This window comes from Capricornis sumatraensis, chromosome 6 (genome assembly GCF_032405125.1).
Source record: "Capricornis sumatraensis isolate serow.1 chromosome 6, serow.2, whole genome shotgun sequence".
Lineage (NCBI taxonomy): Eukaryota > Metazoa > Chordata > Mammalia > Artiodactyla > Bovidae > Capricornis > Capricornis sumatraensis.
In genome coordinates, this window is record NC_091074.1 from 104,182,854 (window position 1) to 104,197,442 (window position 14,589).

At 39.3% G+C, this 14,589-nt stretch overlaps 1 protein-coding gene across 1 annotated transcript in view; it reads left to right on the forward strand.

Moving 5' to 3' along the window:
• The window catches only part of SLC44A1 (solute carrier family 44 member 1), a 166,532-nt gene that overhangs the window by 136,729 nt on the left and 15,214 nt on the right, over positions 1-14,589 (forward strand). The window contains exon 13 of the mRNA XM_068973651.1: positions 372-455. Coding sequence (XP_068829752.1) covers positions 372-455 — 84 coding nt within the window. The remainder of the gene's footprint in view (positions 1-371; positions 456-14,589) is intronic.

Genomic DNA, 14,589 nt, shown 5'->3' on the forward strand with positions numbered 1-14,589 from the left:
CCCCTCTTCCTAGAAACCTCCCCTGAGTCCTCTAACCTCCCAAGTGGCATCTTCTCTCTCTCTTCTCCACTCTCATTGCTCTAGGATCTGTATCATTCTGACTCTAACCTTTGTTACGTTTAATGCTTTTAAGTTCTTTGTTGGTCTTATATACTCTATCTTATATGCAATAGGTACTAAGTAAATGTTGGATTGAACTGATTAAAAACAATTCAACCATTACATTTTGAGGGAAAAAAGGGTGAGTGTGGAGGCTTTAAAGCATAGGTTGTGATTTTTCTTAATTTTTACTTTTCTAAAATTTATAATATTCTACCTGGTATGGTTTGATCCTTTGGTCTTTAATTATTTTCATTATTCATTCTTTCTAGGAAAATGCTTGTGCTCGATGTGTGCTGAAATCTTGCATTTGTTGCCTTTGGTGTCTTGAAAAGTGCCTAAATTATTTAAATCAGGTAAAAGATTTTAAAAATACATCTAACACTCACTTTCAAAGATAGGTTCATTGTTTCTTCTTTCAAGATAAAGTTTTTGAGTTTAATTGAAAAATGTTTTTTTCTCATGGTGTTGTACATTGTGCCTTGATCAAGTATAACTATTTCAATCATATTCTTATTTTGAAACATAATATATATTCTTCCCAAAGCTTATTATTGCAGGAGACCTCAGTTTAATTCCTGGGTCAGGAAGATTCCCCTGGAGAAGGGATAGGCTACCCACTCCAGTATTCTGGCCTGGAGAATTCCATGGACTATATAGTCCATGGGGTCACAAAGAGTCTAATATGACTGAGCGAAATTAATTGTAATACATGGATAAATTTCCTTAGAGTCCATCTTTCAGGAAAATCATTTATCTTTTATCCCTTAATTCACAACCTTTTATTTTTTATTTTCCCTGAGAATCTTGTCTACCCTAGCCATTGTTCTTTAATTCATTTAATGTTGTTTGAAAGCTTTAGTGAAAAGTTGTTGTGACACTTACTCCTTTTTTTCAACTGTCTATTATTGTTCAAAATTAACACGCCATGGGGTTTTTTTGTTTTTGCTTTATCCAGCTGCTGAAGACTGTGGTACTGGCCTGGAAAATACTAGCAAAGAAACTGCTATTTCTAGGGTCAAATGGAGGGATTGATACTTAGGGAGTAACAGTTCACAGAGGAGTGGCTTGGTCCTCTCTCTTTCTGTATCTGAGCATTTAGGACTGTCACTGTGAAGCACTCTTTTCATCTTGAGTTGTTTTTCTTAACCACTTTTCTCCAGCCCCTAAAAATCAATTCTAATGTACTGATGCCCTTATCTAATAGACCAAAGATAAAAATTGACTTTCTCACCATTAACCTTTAAGTGATTGAAGAGAAGCATTGCACTGTCCATTCACTCACATGTAGCCAAAGGGAGAGAGTCCTGTGGTGATGGTGTTGAGCATGCCTGGAGTCTGCTTTATTGGAGTTCTATGATTAATGCTAAGAAGTAGATTTCACATTTCATTAGCAAAATACATTCCTGTGGTTCATAATACTCTTTGGATGTAAAGTATTTGGAAGGTCATTATTAAAATAATTAGTAACAGCCACAACATTCTGCAAAATTATGTTTTTTTAAAATTTGGTTTTGGAACAACTCATCTTCATCAAAAAAGTTGATGGATGCAGTAACAATAATCATTACATTTTGTATCCGTCACTAAATAGCTTATATTCAGAGAGATGGCTGTCTGTTTTTGCTTCCCATAGGCACTTTTTACTCTCACAGTTTCCAAGATGTGCAGAAAATAACTTCCTTCCAATGTCTTACTAGCTCCTATTGGTCTTTAATGATTCTTCCTGAGCACCACCTCCAAGAAACTTTCCCTCATTACCCCAGCTCCTCCTCTGACATTGCACAATATCAATCCATACCTCTGTGAAAACACTAGGAACACTGTATAGGAACTGTCTGTTTACTTCATCTCCTCCTTTAGGCTTTTAGCTCCTTAAAGACAGGATCTTATTTTTGTCTCTGCAGAAACTTCCATAGTGCCTAGTATACAATAGGTGGTCTTTAAATGTTTTTAAATGAGTGATTAATCACCAAATATTTGGACTAAAAAAGATTAAGAGAATGATATAAAACTGTAAGGATCTCAAAAAGAACTGCTGAAGGAAGGAAACAAATCACATGATATCAAGATGGTAACCAGGTGAAAACATACAGAAAATTTTCAGCTCATTCCAAGCTAAACAGTAGTCAGCAATTTAGTCCTAATAGTCCTGTGATATATATCCAAACTACAAGTTGGTGTTTCTTGTACAAGTTTTGTCCATTTTGCATCTTCAAGAGGTAGGCATGATGCTTGAAGATTCAAGGAAAGCATTGACATAGTAGCAAATCAATCATGGGAGTGAAGGTTTAGGGAGAGTGATTCTAACCTCATCCTTGGAATATGAAGTATTCCAATGTGGAGACTGGTTACCATTGGAGTGTCATGTCTCTTGTTTTCATAGAAATGTTGAGATGAGGTCAACATATTAAAAATAGTAGAATACTTTTTGTCATGACAGATTAATTTTAAGCATAAGTACCAGTTGCCAGTGGAATTTTTTAACCCTTGTTCCTGTGAAATGTTTCAGAGCAGGATGGGCACCCATCTGTTTGGTGGTACTGAATCAATGAGCTCCAGAGATTTTTCTAAAATTTGAGAAAGCGGTGTGTAAGTGTATGATCTGCTAGTGTAAGAAGAGACACTTTAATACTATCACACGCAGTCAGCAGGTATAAGCTTAGTGCTCTGCTACAGGTGTGAAGCCACAGTAGAAAGAGCCCAAATGTTGAAGATGTGTTTCCTACCCTAGCAAGCTCGGTGAAACCTGTGAGTCTCAGTTTCCTGCTTCAGTAAGTGGAAAAAATATACCTGTCCTCATAGGCTTTAGGTTAGGATGAAATATAATGCAGATAAATCAACTCTTACAGTGTCTAGCTTTTGGTAGACACCTAGTAAGTGTTATTATCACTCTTTCTCTATCCCATTTTATTTATTTATAAAGAACTCCCCGTGTTTTACTCTAAGATAACAGAGCTGTGACAAAGAATTCAAAAAGTAGTTCTATAATGTGTCTTTTCTCTGACAGTAAATGTAATATAAAATACTGAAGCGTTTGGAAAACCAAACCAAGAAAAAAACATCACCCATGATCTCACCGTCTAACATAACACTTTTGTTACCAGCAAGGTGGCAACTCAGTCCTTGACCTCCCGAAGGAAAGAATTCAATCAAACACTTTTAAGCAGCAGAAGTTTTATTAAACAAAGTGAAAGTATACTCCCAAGAGAGAAGAGGACAGTGGGCTGTGTGGAAACTAGAAGCAGCCCTCTGGAGAAGGAAATGGCAACCCACTCCAGTACTCTTGCCTGGAGAATCCCATGGATGGAGGAGCCTAATGGGCTATAGTCCACGGGGTTGCAAAGAGTTGGACACGACTGAGCGACTTCACTTTCACTTTCCAGCTGGGGATAGGATTGGTTTTTCAAAGTAGTGGCAAGTCCCTCCCTGTGTACTGCATCATTTGACACGTTGATTGTCAGTTTTAGGTTATATAACTTTTCTCCTTGTGTGCAGGCACTTACCCACAAGCACCCAAGAAAAACCCTTGCAGGGTTGGGGCAGGGCACAGGGGGCAGTGCAGACCAGGACAAATACTGCAATACTAGTTTATTACAAATACAGAATAATGAACCCCAGGTTATACTGTGTCACCTTTTAGGGTTTTAGGGCTTAGTGTGCCTGCGCCAACATGTGATGGAATGTTTTATCTTATTTGGGCCTGATAAGTCTGGAAATTTAACTGTCTTGACCACAATTAAGGGAGGATCTCTGGGCATGTTCTGATCACCAGTGTCCAGGTCAGGGAGGAAAAGATGGCCCCATCCAGGATGGAGCAGGGACCCGCTTGTGTCTGACTAACTACTTAACACTTTCATTAATATACTTAATACTAGCTTTGAGAATAAGTTTGCAGTATTTTACTTCAATTAATGTCTGATAAGCTCTGAACCTCATATGTAAAGTAGGGCTAAAATAGTGTTTACAGTGCCAGTTACCATGAGTATGAAGAGAGTCTATGGTGCTCTGAGCATGGGCTTAGACACAACAAGTCTTCAGTGAGTGGAGAATCTTATTCTGTAGTAATGCCTACAGTTAATTTCTTTTATATTTTTTATAATGTACATCAATTTTTATCACCGACGCAATGGACATGGGTTTGGGCGGACTCTGGGAGTTGGTGATGGAGAGGGAGGCCTGGAGTGCTGCAGTTCATGGGGTCACAGAGTCGGACACGACTGAGCAACTGAACTGAACTAAATTTTTATTTTCTCTTGTCAAGTCTGTTTAACTTTTCCTTCGTGGTTTCTCTCTTGGCTTTTCTACTTAGAAAAGTTTTCCCCACTTGAATATCAAATAATTATTCTACCTTTTTTTCTTGTAGTCCTTTAGAGGTTTCCCTTCTTTGAAAAAAGTTTATTTGGGATTCAGTCAGTTGTTCCAGGACCAATTAATGATTAATCTATCCTTTCTTCTGCAGTGAGATGTCAGTTCAATCATGTATTAAATTCTTATATATTGTACTTAAGTCTGTCTTTGGGGTTTTTTTTTCTATACCATTGATTTGTCTATTCTTCTACCAGTACTGAGTTTTTGTTTGGTTTGGTTTGGGTTTTTTTGTTTGTTTGTTTTTAATTTTTTTTGAAATATAGTTGATGTGCAGTATTATATAAGTTACATGAATATAGTACTGGAATATTTATTATAGCTTCATTATATATCTTATGTCCTGTGAGGCAAATCTCTTGCATTCTTATTTTTCAGAAACTTATTGTAAAATCACCTGTCTATTCTCTGAGGTTATGTTTATTCAATGGAGTACAGTGAAATAATACCAATTACAATGCCAGCTATCATTTACTGAGCACTTATCATGTGCCAGGCACTTGTGGCTCACATTTCACATGTAGAGTCTTTCATTTGGAGTTTGGTTTTTTGTAATACTCTTTGGAAATGGTTAACAATGAGTCAGTTAATGTCACTTTACGTCATTTTCCTCCTGTATGCCTACATCCAACCTGAGATATCTCCCTGGTAGTCCAGTGATTAAGAATCTACTTTGTAGTGCAGAGGAGGTGGGTTGGATCCTGGGGGACTAAGATCCCACATTCTGCAGAGCAACTAATCCTATGCACCACAACTATTGAACCTGGACACCACAACTAGAGACTCAGTGCACTACAGTGAAACGTCTGTGTGACACAGCAAAGATCCTGTGTGCTGCAACTAAGACCTGATACAGCCAAGATAAATAAATAAATTAAAAAAAAAAAAAAACTTGCAACTTGAGGTTAAAAGGCTTGAGTGGAACCGGACAGCATAAACCCCTGAAGGACCACTTGAGGTTCATTACATCCTTCATGTGACTGACTGCAGCAGCTAGGGTCCAGAGCTATAGGGAACAGTAGAGAGTGGTCAACTGCAGAGCTCACGTTCCATCCAAAGAAGGCTGTCACCACTTAGCTCTAATATACCTTTGCCATGTGAGAATTTATAGACAATTTCTAACTCTTCAGTTTTCTAAGAGAAGCCAGAATTCTGGATGTTTGAATTTTATCTCTTGCTATTAAAATGTTTACAACTAATAAAAAAAGAATAATTCTGAGTGAGCCAGAGCAAACATTGTATAGTCTTTGGGCCACATATCATCAGTTGTCTATAGGCCATCAGTTGGTCGCCACTGCTGTAGAGAATACAGAGGATAATAGAGAGGAGTGTTGACGTGGAAGTGGGGTAGACCAGAGTCTTTGTGCAGCATGATATGAAATCCCATGGTCCCCAGCTATGTGCCAAGCAGTGTGGAAAATACAGCTGGCTTCAAAACAGAGCTTTATGAATGGATAAAGAAGATGTGCTGTGTGTGTATATGTATACACACACACACACACAATGGAACATTTCTCAACTATAAAAAATGATAAAATAATGCCATTTGATGCACTGGTCATAGCAAACACCCTCTTCCAACAACACAAGAGAAGACTCTACACATGGACATCACCAGATGGTCAACACTGAAATCAGATTGATTCTGTTCTTTGCAGCCAAAGATGGAGAAGCTCTATACAGTCAGCAAAAACAAGTCTGGGAGCTGACTGTGGCTCAGATCATGAGCTCCTTATTGCCAAATTCAGACTTAAATTGAAGAAAGTAGGGAAAACCACTAGACCATTCAGATATGACCTGAATCAAATCCCTTATGACTATACAGCACGCCAGGCTTCCCTGTCCATCACCAACTCCCAAAGCTTGCTCGAACTCATGTCCATCGAGTTGGTGATGCCATCCAACCATCTCATCCTCTGTCGTCCCCTTCTCCTGCTTTCAATCTTTCCTAGCATCAGGGTCTTTTCCAGTCAGTCAGTTCTTCACATCAGGTGGCCAAATTATTGGGAGTTTCAGCTTCAGCATCAGTCCTTCCAATGAATATTCAGGACTAATTTCCTTTAAGATGGACTGGTTGGATCTCCTTGCAGTCCAGGGGACTCTCAAGTCTTCTTCAACACCACAGTTCAAAAGCATCAGTTCTTCGGCACTCAGCTTTCTTCACAGTCCAACTCTCACTACTATATATAAAATATGTAAGCAACAGGGCCTACTGTATAGCACAGAGAACTGTATTTGATATTTTGTAATAACCTAAAAGGGAAAAGACTCTGAAAAAGAATATATATATATGTATATATATGAATCACTTTGCTGTACACCTGAAACTAACACAGTATTGTAAATCAACTATAGAGAAAGTGAAGTCACTCAGTCGTGTCTGACTCTTTGCGACCCCATGGACTGTAGCCTACCAGGCTCCTCCCTCCATGGGATTTTCCAGGCAAGAGTACTCGAGTGGGTTGCCATTTCCTTCTCCAGGGGATCTTCCCAACCCAGGTATCGAACCCGGGTCTCCCGCATTCCAGGCAGACGCTTTAACCTCTGAGCCACCAGGGAAGTACTTCAATTTAAATAAAAACAGCTTTAGATTTTTTAAAATAGGCCATTAAATATATGTAGCATAGGTGCTAGGGTTTTGCGGATAAACAGAGTAAACCGTGAACTACTTTTTGTTTCTGCCTGTGCTTATCTTGATGTGACAGGAAAGTAATTGTACATCTAATGGAACAGTATAAAATTCGCTTTAAGTAGAAATATTGTTCCAACCAGAATCTGTTTATTTTGGGCATTGAATTACTCAGGTCTTGGTTTACTTGGACATTGTTTGAAGATAGTACATTTAACACTGGAGGGCATCTGTTCTCCAGCTGATAAACCCTTAAGATTATAAAGCTTTTCTCTACATAGTATGAGTGGGAGTTATTTTTTGAGCACATACTTAAATCCCTGATAGTACACTAAGCACTTTATATATATTAACACTTTCTCCAGCTCTGTAAGGAAGGTGCATTTCCTCTATTTTATCCATGAAGACATTGAGTCTGGTACCTTGTAGCAGATCACATGATCTAGAGGTGAAGGAAGTTTCAAATCTAAGTTTGCCTGGATCATGCCATGACTACACACTGCTTCCTACAGTTGACCCTTGAACAACAGCTTTAGATTGTGTGGGTCCATCAGAGATGAACTTCTCACCCTGGCAAGAGGGATTTAATCTAAAGGGAGGAGGAGTGAGACAAATGATGGGGAGTGGGAGGCATGTGCATTAATCCAGGGAAGGGGCAGGGCTTTCTTAAGGGAGTGAGGTGCTACCCCCTTTTTATCTTGTTTTGGTCATTAATATATGGTATTGGCCACCAGTGGGTGTATTGTTTAATACGTGAATGTAGTAAAATCAACTTATGATGAAAAAAATTATGGGGGTCGACTTATATAAAAATTTTTAAAAATAAATACTACGTACTCTAGTACAACACAGTCTGCTGTTGATTGAATCCATGGCTGCAGGAACCATAGATAACAGAGACTATAGAGTTAGTCTTGCAGAAGGAAATGGCAACCCACTCCAGTATTCTTGCCTGGAAAATCCCATGGACAGAGGAGCCTAGTAGGCTACAGTCCATGGGGTTGCATAGAGTCGGACACGACTGAGAGACTTCACTTATTTTTTTTTATAAAGTTAGTCTAAGTGGTTGGCAAAAGTTCAGAGAACACTAATTAGCCACAAAGGACTCAGAATTTCTTAAGAACCCTGGCGTGAATCCTTTAGACTAAGAGGTGTAGAAGGAGAGGGAATTGACAACTGTGTGAAAGAGTTGGCACCCTGACCCCTGTGTTGTTCAAGGGTCAAATGTATACATGCTTTTGTACAACTTAAAGAAAAGTAATTGTTATAGAGAATATTCAAGCTTTCTTCTATAAATTGCTGAAAGCAGCTTTCTGCTGAGACTGTTTCCTGTTTTAAACTAAGACAAGTGGTAGTTTTTATGCAGTCTATTTAAATTAAGATTTACAACATATTTTTAATTCTGTCCCTTAAAAAGTTGGAGTATTTAGAACCAAACTGAGTGAAATATATGGTATAGATTGGCCTTTGTGCTTCCTCCATCCCTCCCTCAAAATGCAAAAGGGATCATTTTGATTACCGTTGCCCCTATTTAACGTATGATGACCCACATGTAGAGTTGTACTTATCTGTTCCCCTTTTCCTACCATTGCTATCCAGCTTGCCCTATTAAGTGGATTATTATGTTAAGATTTTAAACTTTAAGAGAATTTCTAGGTCCTTAAATGAAGAAAGAAAAAGAAGGTGTGAAAGTATAGAATCTGTGCTCTGGGACCTATGGCCGGGCAGGCCTGGGGACCAGTACTTTCTCACTATAACCTTTCACACAAAAGTACACACACCAGGGACCACTTGGGCTAATAGGCATCCTTTTATAAAGATTACTGGATGGTGATCATCTTTCATGTTGCTTCTGAGAATTGAGTCCTGCCGGTGAGACTTAAAGAATTGAGTCTTTAAGCCTGTGTCCTGCATGAGCAGATGTTGGGCACAGACTAAATGTTAATCATTGATGACTCTCTGTGGGCAGTTTAGCTCAATATCAGGAAGGCAGTCTGGGAAGAAGGTGAGTGGGCTCTAAAAATCTTAACTAAGTCATCAGCAGAAAGCTCAGAGAATGCTTATTAGCCACAAAGGACTCAGAATTTCTTGAGAACCCTGGTGTGAATCCTTTAGACTAAGAGGTGTAGAAGGAGAGGGAAATTTCAATGGCCTGCTGTGATCTTTAGCACATTTTTCTTCCTAAAGAGATCATCTTGACCTTTGTGTATCACATGCAGCTCATCTTCTTGCCTTGGGAGCAGGAAAAAGTTTATAACATACCCACTTTTTTTCAGTTAGGTTGACTATAAAAGAGTTGCATAGATCTGTAGGAATATTGCCAAGAAGTCTGAATTTCTCTGAGCACATCCAACCCTGGAACCAAGGAATGGAGAAAAGAAATCACTGCTGCCTCCTTTCATGTCTACAAATAGCCTTTTGCTTTAAAAGTAGATCAAATGGGTGGAGATGGGTGGAGGAGGGAGAAAGAAGCAGCAGAGGAAGAAGAATAATTCTCAAGTAAAGTGAAGCTCTCAAAATTAATGAGAGCAGCTAAAAAAACTTTTGTTGATTTAGTTTCGAAACATTGGGCCTGCTCTTAGACTCAGCTGGCCTGATGATAACAGAAGAGAGAGATTGGAGGTATGTGGTCCTCTCGGTCCTGCCTCTTCTTTCAAGGAAAGTTATGTTCAAACTGAAAAGGGGAGTACAGCATAGTTAAGCATTGTTGGTCTTCATTTAAGGGGTGAGATTTAAGACAACATCCAGTTGTTTTAAATGGGTTATCCAGTACCCTTGATTCTAGGCATTATAATGATGCTTTTTTACATCAACATTAATTATGTGTGTGTGTGTGTGTGTGTGTGTGTGTGTGTGTGTGTGTGTGTGTACATGCATAGATAGTTTGTGTGTAGTTAATGTGGTAGGCTTTTTTACCCTACCGACTTATTGGAAAAGCCCCTGATACTGGGAAAGATTGATGGTAGGAGGAGAAGGGGATGACAGAGGACGAGATGGTTGGATGGCATCACCGACTCAATGGACATGAGTTTGAACAAGCTCCAGAAAATAGCGAAGGACAGGGAAGCCTGGCGTGCTGCAGTCCATGGGGTCACCAAAGAGTCGGACAGGACTGAGCAGATGAACAACAGCACAATATATTGCTATCTCATGCTCACAGCTCTTATCTCAAAGGCTAATATATACAATATTTTAAGGAGATCTTACTAGTAAGTTGTCCTGGTAGCACTCATCTACTGCTTGTCCACTTTATGCTGTCATTGACCAGTGCTTCCTATCAGTTAAAAGACAGCAGGCACCAAAGAGTTAACTACCTAACTGCAGTGGTTCACATTTCCTAATCTTCTATAAAGCTTCTTTTGAAACATTTTGCGAATAGCCTCACGACATCAAAATAAACTGTACTTTTGATCTTATGTAACAGTAACTCGGCTAAAAAATGATACAGAACTTTCCAAGCCTGATCTATTCCCAAGGAACCCAGAGTAGTTCCCAGTTCTCACCAGTTCCTTACTCACCTAAAAAATGAACAATAACAAACAAACCCAAAACAAAACAAATAAAAACAACCAAACAAGCCCCATTAATAATTTGTTTTAGGGCAGTGTTTTCAAACTGCTACCTGTGGGCTAAATATGTACTTCAGTACCTAAGTTTTATTGGAACACAGCTATGTTCATTAATTTACAAACTGTTTTGGCTGTTTTATGTTATGATGGCAGAACTGAGCTATTGTGGCAGAGACTATATGGTCCACAAAGCCAAAAATATTCACTATCTGGTCTTTTACCAAAAAACTTTGTTGCCCCTCCTCTAGAGTACCCTTCAGAATCAACACCAACATCACTTACAGTCTAAAGAACCCATCTTCTCAGCCTTTTTGAAACATAACCACATATGCTCATTTCCGGTTTCAGTTCAGTTCAGTTGCTCAGTCGTGTCCAACTCTTTGCAACCCCATAGACTGAAGTACACCAGGCTTCCCTGTCCATCACCAACTCCCAGAGCTTACTCAAACTTATGTCCTTCAAGTCGGTGATGCCATCCAACCATCTCACCCTCTTGTCCGCTTCTTCTCCTACCTTCAGTCTTTCCCAGCATCAGGGTCTTCTCCAATAAGTAGGGTCTTCTCCAATAAGTAGGCTCTTCACATCTGGTGGCCAAAGTATTGGAGTTTCAGCTTCAGCATCAGTCCCTCCAATGAATATTCAGGGTTGATTTCCTTTAGGATGGGCTGGTTGGATCTCCTTGCAGTGCAAGGGACTCACAAGAGTCTTTTCCAGCACCACAGTTCAAAAGCATCAATTCTTTGGTGCTCAGCTTGCTTTACAGTCCAACTCTCACATCCATAATGACTACTGGAGAAACCATAGCTTTGACTAGATAAACCTTTGTTGGCGAAGTAATGTCTCTGCTTTTTAATATGCTGTCTAGGTTGGTCACAGCTTTTCTTCCAAAGAGTAAGCATCTCAATTTCATGGCTACAGTCACCATCTGCAGTGATTTTGGAGACCAAAAAAATAAAGTCTGTCACTGTTGCCATTGTTTCCCCATCTATTTGCCATGAAGTGATGGAACCGGATGCCATGATCTTAGTTTTTTGAATGTTGAGTTTTAAGCCAGCTTTTCACTCTCCTTTTTTACGTTCATCCAGAAGCTCTTTAGTTCCTCTTCACTTTCTGCCATAAGGGTGGTGTCATCTACATGCCTGAGGTTATTGAGATTTCTCCCAGCTGTCTTGATTCCAGCTTATGCTTCATCCAACCCAGCATTTCTCATGATGTACTCTGCCTATAAATTAAATAAGCAGGGTGACAATATACAGCTTTGATGTACTCTTTTCCCAATTTGTAACTGGTCCATTATTCCATGTCTGGTTCTAACTGTTGCTTCTTGACCTGCATACAGGTTTCTCAGGAAGTAGGTAAGATGCTAGTATTCCCATGTCTTTAAGAATTTTCCACAGTTTGTTGTGATGCACACAGTCAAAGGCTTTAGCATAGTCAATGAACCAGAAGTAGATGTTTTTCTGGAATTCTCTTCCTTTTTCTGTGATTGTTTCTGTCAACGATTGTTGGCAATTTGATCTCTGGTTCCTCTGCCTTTTCTAAATCCAGCTTGAACATTTGGAAGTTCTCGGTTCACATACTGTTGAAGCCTAGCTGGAAGAATTTTCAGCGTTACTTTGCTAACCTGTGAAATGAGTGCAGTTGTGTGGTACTTTAAACATTCTTTGGTATTGCCTTTCTTTGGGATTGGAATGAAAACTGACCTTTTCCAGTCTTGTGGTTGCTGTGGAGATTTCCAAATTTGGTGACAACTGAGTGCAGCACTTAACAGCATCATCGTTGAGGATTTGAAATAGCTCAGCTGGAATTCCATCAACTCCACTGACTTTGTTTGTAGTGATGCTTCCTAAGACCCACTTGACTTTGCACTCCAAAATGTCTGTTTCTAGGTGAATGATCACAACATTGTGGTTATCTGGGCCACTAAGATCTTTTTTTATATAGTTCTTCTGTGTATTCTTGCCACCTCTTCTTAATATCTTCTGCTTCTGTTAGGTCCATACCATTTCTGTCCTTTATTGTGCCCATCTTTGCATGAGAAGTTCCCTTGATAGCTCTAATTTTCTTGAAGAGATCTCTAGTCTTTCCCATCCTATTGTTTTCCTCTATTTCTTTGCATTGATCACTGAGGAAGGCTTTTTTATCTCTCCTTGCTACTCTTTGGAACTCTGCATGCAGATGGGTATATCTTTCCTTTTCTCCTGTGCCCTTTGCTTCTCTTCTTTTCTCAGCTATTTGTAAGGCCTCCTCAGACAGCTACTTTGCCTTCTTGCATTTTTTCTTTGGGGATCGTTTTGATCGCAACCTCCTGAACAGTATTACGAACCTCTGTCCATAGTTCTTCAGGCACCTTGTGTATCAGATCTAATCCTTTGAATCTATTTGTCACTTCCACTGTGTAATCATAACAGATTTGATTTAGGTCATGCCTAAGTGGCCTGGTGGTTTTCCCTACTTTCTTCAATTTAAGTCTGAATTTTGCAATAAGGAGTTCATGATCTGAGCCACAGTCAGCTCCTGGTCTTGTTTTTGCTGACTGTATAGAGCTTTATCTTAATTTGCGAAGAGTAGAATCCATCTGATTTCAGTATTGACCAACTGGTGATGTCCATGTTGTCTCATGTGTTGTTGGAACAGGGTGTTTGCTATGACCAGTGCGTTCTCTTGGCAAAACTCTATTAGACTTTGTTCTGCTTCTTTTTGTACTCCAAGGCCAAACTTGCCTATTACTTCAGCTATATCTTGACTTCCTACTTTTGTATTCCAGTCCTCCTGTGATGAAAAGGACATCTTTTTTTGGTGTTCTAGAGAACCTTGTAGGTCTTCATAGAACCATTCAACTTTATCTTCTTTGGCATTAGTGATTGGGGCATAGACTTGGATTACCGTGATATTGCATGGTTTGCCTTGGAAGCAAACCAAGTTCGTTCTGTTATTTTTGAGATTGCACCCACGTACTGCATTTTGGACTCTTGTTGACTATGAGGGCTACTGCATACAAGCTATGCCATTTTCTATGAAGACATTTCCTGTATTAAGATCATACTGTGTTTCTCAAAGAACACTGTTATTTCCTGCTGTTCCAATACCGAATAAAGTTTATGAACCACAAATAGTGACCTACTCAGTACAGTAGTCTCTCTTTGGCCCTGGAAAGTTCTGCATTTTTAACCAATGAAATTAATCATATAATGGCAAATTAAATTTTTGATGACTCCAACCTCATCTTCATACCCAGTTCGTAATAACTAATGAGCGGACAATTGGAACACTCATAAATTAAAGACTCTCTCTTCTGATCTCAGTGTTTAAAACGTTACAGACAACACAGTATAAAGTATGCCTTTGTGTTCTGTGATTTTCCTGCAACTTCATATTTTGGACTCACCAACAACTTCTTAAGTCAGCACTAAACCAAAAATTGCTCAGGACTGTATGTTTTCATTACAAAGTCCGTATATGTTCCCTTCTTAAGAGTCAGACATATTTCATGTTATGTTACTTATTCACATTTTCCAGAAAATGTCAGTGCTATTCTAGAATGTAATGTAAAACAGAAGAAAAAAAGAAATCAGAGTGACTATTAGTCAAAGAAAATATGGGGAGACAGAAGCAGGTATGATTGGATAAAATATGTCAGCTGGGGACTGAGTACTACAGGAGAAAGAAAACCAGCCCAGTCTAGCCCCAACAAGAGCAAGACTGAGAAAGGTCTGGGGGTGGGAAGGAGGGGAGGGATTCTTAGATATTTATGAGCTTCTGTAACCGAAAAGTACAGAATCCGGCTGGTTCCTAACCATGTAAAGACTCACCAAGTGCCTGTACCTGGTTTCTCTCTCTGCTCTGACTTCCGTTATGTTGGCAAGACAGGCATGGTCATCTGTATCCTCACACCTTGCGTCCAGGTACATGAGAGAGCTCCTC